The sequence below is a fragment of the Cynoglossus semilaevis genome, chromosome 1 (genome assembly GCF_000523025.1).
Source record: "Cynoglossus semilaevis isolate Cse_v1.0 chromosome 1, Cse_v1.0, whole genome shotgun sequence".
Taxonomy (NCBI): domain Eukaryota; kingdom Metazoa; phylum Chordata; class Actinopteri; order Pleuronectiformes; family Cynoglossidae; genus Cynoglossus; species Cynoglossus semilaevis.
In genome coordinates, this window is record NC_024307.1 from 25885531 (window position 1) to 25895962 (window position 10432).

A 10432-nucleotide genomic window follows, 5' to 3' on the forward strand; every position below is an offset into this window, starting at 1 on the left:
TAGCACAATGAAAATGTATATCAAATTAACTTAATTTGATCTGCTGCCCCTTCAATGGGCTGCTGCTACTTTGAGAACCACAGTTCTAAAATGCTACCATGCGCTTCATGCAAATATATACTTGTCTATGTCAAATGCCAAATATTAATGCATATTGACATTAGACATTAGAGTTAATGCAGTACAGAGACATATATATTTACACATTAGACCAATGGGAGAATCTGAAGTGAGTCAAACAATCCAAGATCAGGGTGAAGCATTTGCAGACAAATTAATCAAAGACGAAAAACACACACCAGTCTGTGTGTGTGAAGTAAACATCAACATTAACTACTAATGACAGCTGTATCCGCTCTGGATCATCAGTGTGTTGTACAGAAAGCTTTATTTTCTTGACCTGTGCTGTTGCAGATCATCCCTCAGCGCTGCCCTTTAGAGAATCATTATCTCGGTATAGCACCAAAAGCGGGGTCAAGTGCTTCCACACACAACCTCTTTAACCCACATCCATTATTCAGCGGGAGTGTGGTGGAGACATAGCTACAGGCAGACCAAGAGAAACCGCTGTGGTGTCTGAAACTCGCATCTGAGGATGATCGGGGAATGTCTTAGAGCAGTGGATGCAACCATTATTAATGTTTAATTCATCAACTCTGGATGTGTGTGCACGGGTTCAGAAATAAACAGCACACACTCACAGTGTGTGAAGCCAAATTTTAAAGTATACATTGCAGAACTGTTGGTGGATGAAACACAAATGCCCTACGAACAATGGTTTTCATGGGTTTCCCTGGGCGATATGTGTTTGTCACATCATGCTCTCCTTGTCCTTGCATGTAATAACAGTAAGGCAATCTGCTGCGTGTAACCGGATCCAGTTTGGATGCAGAGAAGTGAATGAAACATGTGACAAGGTGTGATTAGTTATCCACTAATCTCACTGCATGTTTGTTGACAGATGGGTCTTTTGTCAGGGTAATTTGTTCAACAGGATAACCAGGTAGATAATTACCTGTTGCTTTTGTGGTTGTTGGGGCCATTGTTTTGTTTAAAAAACATCCTTACTGTGAATATTCATTGGGGCAAACAGTAGGGTTCATTGTATGTAGTTTACCCAGACCATGTCATTCCTACTATACCCAGGAGCAATTAAACACTGCTGAGAGTTTGTGTATAAATCATCAGACTGCATTTTTAAGTGGAACTTAATATCAGTCACCATTGCTCCTGGCAGAACTTCTCTCCCAGCTGCATATATGTTCAGTTGCATCAAATAAAACCACTATTCATTCGGGATGCAAACAAACAGGAGAGGGCTGGAACGGAAAGGGGTGTGACGGTGGTGTTGTGTTTCATGTCAAACCACCTGGAGAGGAGACACTTAAGGCGCGCTAGTTCACGGTTCCAGCGGCAGTACAGACTCCACTCGTCCACAGAGGGCCACATTACTTGAATGACTACACTTGAATCACTGCATTGGACCGCACTCAGTCTCTTCCCTCCAGGGCGATGGACAGCAACAGGATCAGGCCGCTTGGCCTCACGGGCCATTCCAGCTCCTCTCTCGGTGGATTGCAGGTGCCCCCATCCCTCCTGCGCCCGTCTTCACTTTTCCTCCGGGCGTGTAACCCCGCACTTGAGAGGGGATACCCCCGCACTCCGAAGTGCGCCAGATGCAGAAACCACGGCGTAGTGTCCGCGCTGAAGGGCCACAAGCGCTTTTGTCGCTGGAGAGACTGTGTGTGCGCAAAGTGCACCCTCATAGCCGAGCGGCAGCGAGTGATGGCGGCGCAGGTGGCGCTAAGGAGGCAGCAGGCCCAGGAGGAGAGCGAGGCCCGGGAGCTGCGGCTGCTGTACTCGGGTTCTGGGATCGGAGGGGAAGCAGTGGTCCCTCATGGGTCACCTGGGGGATCCGGGTTGGCAGCACCAGCAAGCAGCACTCCATCAGCTGTTGGAGCAAGTTTTGATGTTTACCGAGCGGAGAATCAAAAAGATGGTAAGTTCACCAAAAAAAATAAAATAAAATAAAATAAAAAACAGATCGTGCTTTTTTACGCATTAATGCGTTGCCTTTTACGCACAAGTTGGCTTTACTTGTAATTATGCAAACGCATTTCTGACGATTTGTTTGTTGTCACTCTTATTCCAGATGACAAAATAAATAAGTTCAACCTTTACAACGGATTCATGGGACGTTCTCTCTTTGCGCCTCATGGCACACGCCTTCCCTCACCATCAGAGAAAACTGAGTGCTCTCCAAAGGACAGCAACGCTCCACTTGTTGATGACAGTGTCAGCCCATCCCCGGTGTTTGACCTGAGTTCAGATCACACAGACAGTCCGCAGAGGTCGCTATCATCTTCTGATCCAGAGTCAGGCAGTGAGACGGAGAAATCCACTGACTCCCCGAGTCTGGAGCGCGACCCGACCGACATCATGGCCAAGATTTTCCCCCACCAGAAACGGGACACCCTGGAGTCTATGGTCAGAACCTGTAAGGGTGACCTTGTCAAATCCATCGAACTAGTTTTAAGCTCTAAAGAGAACACATCTGATACCAAGACATTGCCTGTGTCCAATTATCCAAACGCGTTCAGGGCTTCTGCGGTGTTGCCCGGTGCGCTTGGTGCCCTTGGGAGCAAATCAGCTTTCGCCCCGCTCCACATGCCTCCTACGGCCGCTGGAGGAGAGAACATGTTCGGACTTAGTCCTCGCCTCGGTGTCAGTCCTTTACGGCTGGCGTATTCCTCTACAAACGGCGGTTTGACCGGGTTTATGTCACCGTATATGACTTCCGGACTGATGCCGGTGTTTCCACTGCGTCCACCCTTGGACTCCTACTCCTTCCCAGGCATGATCCGTGACCTTTCCTACCTCCAGAGTAAGGAAGCACTGTGCAACACAGGGAGCCTGTACTCACGGCTGAACAGTGAGAAGTGACAGATTAAAAACATACCTATTTTCGTTTTCATTTATTTTTCCTATATTTACCTTGTATTTTTGTACATCAATGAAAACACCCCAACCCTGTGTTTTTGTAAATGTGTATATGATTTATTGGTAATAAACAGTCACAATAAAACATGCATTCGTCATTTTCTGCTATTATTTTTTTCTTCTGTTTTATCTCCTCTTTAGTTATGTTCAACTGCAGGTTCTCTGGTGCAAACTTCACCTTCAAACATTCACACACATACAGATCGTGCTTTTTTACGCATTAATGCGTTGCCTTTTACGCACAAGTTGGCTTTACTTGTAATTATGCAAACGCATTTCTGACGATTTGTTTGTTGTCACTCTTATTCCAGATGACAAAATAAATAAGTTCAACCTTTACAACGGATTCATGGGACGTTCTCTCTTTGCGCCTCATGGCACACGCCTTCCCTCACCATCAGAGAAAACTGAGTGCTCTCCAAAGGACAGCAACGCTCCACTTGTTGATGACAGTGTCAGCCCATCCCCGGTGTTTGACCTGAGTTCAGATCACACAGACAGTCCGCAGAGGTCGCTATCATCTTCTGATCCAGAGTCAGGCAGTGAGACGGAGAAATCCACTGACTCCCCGAGTCTGGAGCGCGACCCGACCGACATCATGGCCAAGATTTTCCCCCACCAGAAACGGGACACCCTGGAGTCTATGGTCAGAACCTGTAAGGGTGACCTTGTCAAATCCATCGAACTAGTTTTAAGCTCTAAAGAGAACACATCTGATACCAAGACATTGCCTGTGTCCAATTATCCAAACGCGTTCAGGGCTTCTGCGGTGTTGCCCGGTGCGCTTGGTGCCCTTGGGAGCAAATCAGCTTTCGCCCCGCTCCACATGCCTCCTACGGCCGCTGGAGGAGAGAACATGTTCGGACTTAGTCCTCGCCTCGGTGTCAGTCCTTTACGGCTGGCGTATTCCTCTACAAACGGCGGTTTGACCGGGTTTATGTCACCGTATATGACTTCCGGACTGATGCCGGTGTTTCCACTGCGTCCACCCTTGGACTCCTACTCCTTCCCAGGCATGATCCGTGACCTTTCCTACCTCCAGAGTAAGGAAGCACTGTGCAACACAGGGAGCCTGTACTCACGGCTGAACAGTGAGAAGTGACAGATTAAAAACATACCTATTTTCGTTTTCATTTATTTTTCCTATATTTACCTTGTATTTTTGTACATCAATGAAAACACCCCAACCCTGTGTTTTTGTAAATGTGTATATGATTTATTGGTAATAAACAGTCACAATAAAACATGCATTCGTCATTTTCTGCTATTATTTTTTTCTTCTGTTTTATCTCCTCTTTAGTTATGTTCAACTGCAGGTTCTCTGGTGCAAACTTCACCTTCAAACATTCACACACATACACACATACACACACACACACACACACCAGTGAATTTAATCTCAAGGTTTAGTTCTACAGTAAATGTAGATGGATTCTCTATCATGCAGTGAATTTGCCCGCTGATGTGTATTTCAACATACCTGGAAATTAAGTTACAGTATATCTATGGCTCACCAAGCATGCAGTGATTCAACCCGACACAAACCTAAATATATGTGCAAAACTAATCAGGGGTTGAGGATCTGGTGGTTCTGCTGTAGTTGATAGTCATATATCTGCAGTTTCATCTTCATTTTTATACTATGTATCTGTAATGTAACTCACACAGTGATACATTACTGGGAAGGAAATTAGATTTTAGCAACATGTGTGAACTTAAAGGTTAGACAGAGAGAAAATAAAAAGATATGCAGACCTAGATGTAGAATTATGATAATAATAGATAAGATAGATAGATAGATAGATCGATAGATAGATCGATAGATCGATAGACGATAGATTAGATAGATCGATCGATCGATAGATAGATAGATAGAGTGATAGATTGATTAATAGATTGATTGATAGATCTGAGTATACTGTAAACACACCAACTTTTGACAGTGACTCCACTAACCCAACTGTAGCAAACAAAACCCTTGACTTAAGTCACAGGATCATATTTTGAGAAATGGCTGTGTGAAACATTTAATTCCCAGTTCAAAAATACTCATAATTTACATTCTATTGAATATTTAGTCCACTGATATTGATATGTAGTTTGAAATTGTCTTTAAAATAATTTCATATTTTAATGTTTATTTTAATTTTTAAGCATATTTTTTAAAATAACTTTTATTTTATTACTTTGTATTTTTTATTTATATGTAATACAGTATAAATGAACATTTTTTTAGTCACGGAAGACTAGGACTGCTTCACCCAATCAAATACCTTCATTATGTCATGTGACCGACTGTTTCCGGAAATCACAGCTGTATCTGCTTTAAACGTCCGTCTCCTGCTTGTGAAATTTAAACTGCTTTGAGCGGGATCTGTTTGCGTTTTAACCAGGCATCAGAGAGACGGTGTGTTCGTCTGCTCTCTGACATGCGTTTCTACGTTTTTATCGCATCAGTGTTTTGTTGTGCATTCGCAGATTCGCGAAAAATTAGAGGGATATCATCGTCCTGTAAGTCCTCTAAACACCTAGCTTTAAGCTACAAGTCTGCAAACATTGCATTGCTCCACAACGTGTATCATTTCGGCAACATGAACACACTGGTTCTGGTCAAACAGCATGGAGCAGTAGCTCGCTGATTCAATTACATGTAATGATTTACACTTTGAATGCATTACGACTAGACGTCATCGATAACAGAACTTTTTTTTTATCTTGCAGTTTATCCTTTGCTTTTTGTATCCTCTAAGTGGAACTTAAAAAAACATCGATATTTATAATTTTGTACTTTCATTGTTTTGTAACAGACAAACGCTTCTACAGAGAAAGAAAATCTTTTTTGTGCATCGATGGCTCCAAACTCATTCCCTTTGAGCAGGTGAACGATGACTACTGTGACTGTGAAGATGGCTCTGATGAACCAGGTAAATACGTTATTCACGGATACATGAAATACCTGGCATTACAGAATGCACAGTTTTATACTGTAATGGCAGACAGATGTGGTTTTAATGTTAGTCAATGGGACTCTACTGTCCAATACTGGATATGTCCAGAGGGTGGAAAAGCATAGATTGTGTATAAAGGACGTGTCAGAGTAAAAGACATTGGGTTTAAAAATAAATTCTAAAACGTACTGTGTGTCTGTGCAAAAATTGACTAACAATACCACAGGTGCCAATTACGTCATGAAAATGTGCATGTTTCATAGGACGTGCAGTAATATTTAAAAAAAAAATCAATATTGTTTATCATCAATACCAAAGCTCAGTCCTTTCCAAGGTCGATTTTTTTTTTTTTTATCTGTCTTTTGCTGTGACAATATGCAGGGACATCCGCCTGCCCTCGTGGGAGATTTTACTGCACCAATCTGGGGTTCCGACCACACTACATTCCATCGTCTCGTGTCAATGATGGCATCTGTGGTAAGTCTTTTAGTGTTCCATTTTAACAGTTGACATACAGCAGTTGTTTAAAAACCTCACAAAATATATTCATGGAAATGAATGAATTACTAGTGTAGGAATGGTAAGATGTAATTATTGAAACAGTCTTCAGTATAATTTACTTCATTCTCATGACTGTGTAGGGCTCTGGTGGTGGAATTTGATTTGATTTTTATCATTGCAAATTGTACAACAACAACATGTTTTTTAATTTTCTCAACTATACTGTCTGTTATTGCTTGTTTGCAATATCCTGGTGGGTATTCCTGAAAGGTTGTTAAAAAAACCTCTGAGTTTGTCCCTGAACTCTGAAGTTGTCTTACTCTGAGATGGGAAACTTATGCGGTTCCAGAACAACCACTCTGAATTTGTTCAATCAACTCTAAGTATGTTCACCTTTAGTTATGCGCATGCACAACCACTATGAAAAGTCATAATCAATGTAGCTCCGATACAAGGGGACATCATGACAACCGAAGAAAAAACAACTTATTTTACCCCAATAGAATTAGAGAGTGTGGGAATTATGACCACATAATTCGCTGTAAAAGTAGTAAAGGAGAGAGAGAGAGAGAGAGATGGTGTTCTGTCGGATTTATATGCTGTATCAGCTACGCATGTACACAAAAGAAAAACCACTGGAATACACATTTGCATTCAGTATTTTTTATAAATAAGGTATACATTTCATTAATTTTAACAGTTAATACAGCAAATGTCATATGTAAACAGTCATACGTAAACTGGAATGCAGTCCTAAAAATGAGATATAAAAATGTCATATCGGATTGGGAATGAATGGACAAAACATGTCAAACAGCGATCATCTTGTCAGAGGAGACAGGTAGAAACAAAGGGTTTCTTCAAGCAAACCTGCCAGCGAGCAGGTTATGTTCACAGAGTCTGTTACTATGGTGACTGACTCAGAGTTTCAGTTACCTCTGTTTTTGGAACGAATAACACAGAGTTGCCTTCATCTCAGGGTTAACTTGCTCTGAGTTTTCACATAATCTGCTTCCTGGAATACCACCCTGGTGTTTAGGATGCTTCATGGCAGTTTGTTGTTTGTGCCTGGATATCCTGCCTCTTATGGCCATTTCATTCAAAAATTGTGTCCATCCTTGTCCAGTTGCACTGACCCTGGGAACATAATATCATTACAGTGCTATATTTCTTCTTTCTTACTGAAGTGCACTAAACAAACATTTGTGACTAACTGTTTATAACAAGGGTAACAATAGTTTACAGTCATTGAAAAAAGACATCCATTCTAATTCCAGTGTACAAAAGGAGGTACCACTCATTTAGATGTAGACACTTCTCTTTTCTCAGCTGTTTGTTAAGGAAAACATTTGCTTTTAATGCTCAAGACTATTTCTGGAACTCTGGAGCTCTGCTCTCTATCTATGCCTAATTGAACATTTTTTTTGACCACACTTCTCACCCAGGTATGTCCTTCCCTTTTGGGCAAATGATACCATCTAATGTTTCCAATGTTTGACAGCATGTGCAACCATAACACCCAGAAAAGAGCAAAGAATAAAAAAACAGAAAGGCGATTTAAAAAAAAGTCCTCCCCCTACTTTCCCGTTTCTTTCATTCCACTCCCTCTTATCCCATCACACCTTCCCTGCCCTGAGTCTAGCCACTTCATAGCTGACATGCCACATCAACTGGTTGTGTAGAGGTTTTTCATAGGTTCCCTTTACGGAGCTCTAATGTGCTTGTTCCCCCTCGTCACCAAGGGGTTTCTGGGTAATTGAGACGCTTCACACTGCGCCCACTCTCTTGGGTTGAAAGATTTGTGGAAAGAAAATGGCAGATCTGAGCACTTACAAAATACCACGCAGCTGATCTTCTGAATGACTGATCTCCTGAGAGCCTTTCTGAACCAGGGAGAGAAAGAAAGAGAGAGAGACATCAGGCAGAAAACAGATCAAATCTCATCCTTGTACAGATGAAAGGTGATGGGAATGAACTTCATTAACTGCACTGGGAAGAAGACAGATTTGTCAGTTTTATAGATGCATGACAATTTCCCTGAGTCTGTAGTTTAGTGTCCCTGACTTTAATGAGTGTTTCTGGTTAGTATTGGCATTTGGTTCAGATATTAAAGGAGACATAATTTAACATAATGTTGTTTTGGTGCAATTATGATTGGTTATGAGGATACTTTCATGTGGGGACAGAGCGATAATTTTCCAATTACAGGATTGTAGCCTAGCACACGTACAGGGAAAAAGTAAAAAGGCTAGCCTAATTCTGTTTTCATAGATAAGGTTTCATACACATACACAGCACATTAATAAACAGAATGGAGCTTTACAACTGTGTTCAGATGAATCAAAGGTGAGTAGTGTAGTGATAGAGAATTTTGCATATTTTTACGTTTACCCATTAAATAATCAAGCCATTGTTAACACAGCAATGCTGTTTTAAGGGCCCTGGTCCAACAAACTCTAGACTTTTTGTTTATTTGCGTAGCATAACTGTGGTAAGACAAATCATAATGTCTGGTTGAGATTGTGCTTTTCATACATAACATACATAACATAACATATTAATGCAAGTACAATGCAAATTTAGACTGTGTCCCCATGGTGCATGTTTAGATTGTTTTTATTTTAGTAGTACAGACATAGTATCTGAACATGGGTGTGGGATCTATAGAATACAACATACGGTCCAGAAATCATGTCTCTATTTTACTGAAAAATCTCTATATGATATACGTACATGTCAATATATAGTAACTATGCCACAACAGTCAGTTATCATGTCAGTAAGCTCAACAAAAGAGTTGTTGATAAGAAAAACTGAAGTAATTTCTAATGTAATCATGGCCTCATTTGACCAAATGTTATTCTCTGGAAAATGTGATTTAGTTCCCAGAACAGATCACTGCTGCCTCAGTTTGTGTCTTCAGTGCGGGAAAACTTAAAAACGTTAATATTTGGACTTCACTTGCTCATTTGTGAACCTTTTTAAAAGCAACTAAACAAATTTTGTTCAAAGTTAGGTAGTGAACAGATTACCAACATAATGAGGAAGAAACCAGTGGCCCACATGTCTGTGCACATACACAGACACAGAAGTTGCAGCTCGTTTTAAAGACACTGTTCTCCACTACTTGATAACTTGCACACTCCTCATTTAACTTGAATCTGAATTCAAATGTTTTTCCTCTCTGTGTTTCTTACCAGATTGCTGCGATGCTTCCGATGAGTACAACAGTCATATCCGCTGCCAGAAAACATGCTGGTCAGTAATAATAATAATAAAATCATCTCCAGCCTGGTACAACTATAGAATAAACCTTTCAGCTTTCTGAAATATGTCAGGCTGTGGTCACGTTTTCTGATTGGAAACCACAGGGTTTTGTCCTATTATTGACTATTAGATTTATTTTAGACTTAGCTTAATCGATTGCTCACTTGCTGCACCAATGCTTCATTCTCCATGCCACCAGGGGGCATAGTGTCACTGTGATTAAAAACCTGAGCCTGCCTTTTGTTATGTACAGTAAATGCATCCAAATAATATTCTGCCAAGTCTTACCATGATAACTGCATTTCTTACTGTTCATTCTACATCTATATTAGACTTCCAGAACTTTGTTTTTAGGGATTTAAAAATGAATTTGTCTTCATCCTGTGCTGCAGATATAAGATATGGAGACTCAGGACTCCTGCCAAGTTATATTCATCATGTTCTCTGTGTCATCACTCAAAGATTTCAATATAATTTTAGAAAATAAAACGAAATGTAACTTTGAATACAGTAACACTTCTTTTTGTGACTCTCATCTTTGATTTAATTCAGCGCTGTTCGCTTCCGAAGAGAAACTGTATATAAGGCAGAACAGATCCCATTATGTTTTCACTAGGTGCACACATTTATTGCGTTTGCTGGACTTCAAAAACAATTTAGTTCAGCCACACAGCGTCAGCCTCCGTCTTATTTACTTTTCTATTTTTCCCATTTTG

General features: G+C 40.8%; 3 protein-coding genes across 3 annotated transcripts in view; all 3 read left to right on the forward strand.

Annotated features, from left to right (window-relative positions):
- Positions 1–899: 899 nt before the first annotated feature.
- On the forward strand, positions 900–3076 carry LOC103387520 (doublesex- and mab-3-related transcription factor A1). The gene is made up of 2 exons (XM_008322203.3): positions 900–1999; positions 2153–3076. The coding sequence occupies exons 1-2, from the start codon at positions 1513–1515 to the stop codon at positions 2941–2943; spliced, it is 1278 nt and encodes a 425-aa protein (XP_008320425.1). The 5' UTR covers positions 900–1512; the 3' UTR covers positions 2944–3076.
- Positions 3077–3226: 150 nt separating this feature from the next.
- On the forward strand, positions 3227–4235 carry LOC103387557 (doublesex- and mab-3-related transcription factor A1-like). Its single transcript, XM_025059767.1, has one exon. It carries the CDS (start codon positions 3350–3352, stop codon positions 4100–4102), a length of 753 nt encoding a protein of 250 aa, XP_024915535.1. The 5' UTR covers positions 3227–3349; the 3' UTR covers positions 4103–4235.
- Positions 4236–5295: 1060 nt separating this feature from the next.
- LOC103387529 (glucosidase 2 subunit beta-like) overlaps positions 5296–10432 on the forward strand; it is a 114672-nt gene continuing 109535 nt past the window's right edge. Inside the window, exons 1-4 of the mRNA XM_008322214.3 lie at positions 5296–5511; positions 5808–5924; positions 6330–6425; positions 9650–9707. Of these exons, the coding sequence (XP_008320436.1) occupies positions 5430–5511; positions 5808–5924; positions 6330–6425; positions 9650–9707 (353 nt within the window). The 5' untranslated portion in view covers positions 5296–5429. The remainder of the gene's footprint in view (positions 5512–5807; positions 5925–6329; positions 6426–9649; positions 9708–10432) is intronic.

Coding starts and splice junctions, on each gene's coding strand:
- LOC103387520 (XM_008322203.3), top strand. CDS start 1,513: ATGGACAGCAACAGGATCAGGCCGCTTGGCCTCACGGGCCATTCCAGC. Junction 2,000..2,152: donor AGCGGAGAATCAAAAAGATG/GTAAGTTCACCA, acceptor CTCTTATTCCAG/ATGACAAAATAAATAAGTTC.
- LOC103387557 (XM_025059767.1), top strand. CDS start 3,350: ATGGGACGTTCTCTCTTTGCGCCTCATGGCACACGCCTTCCCTCACCA.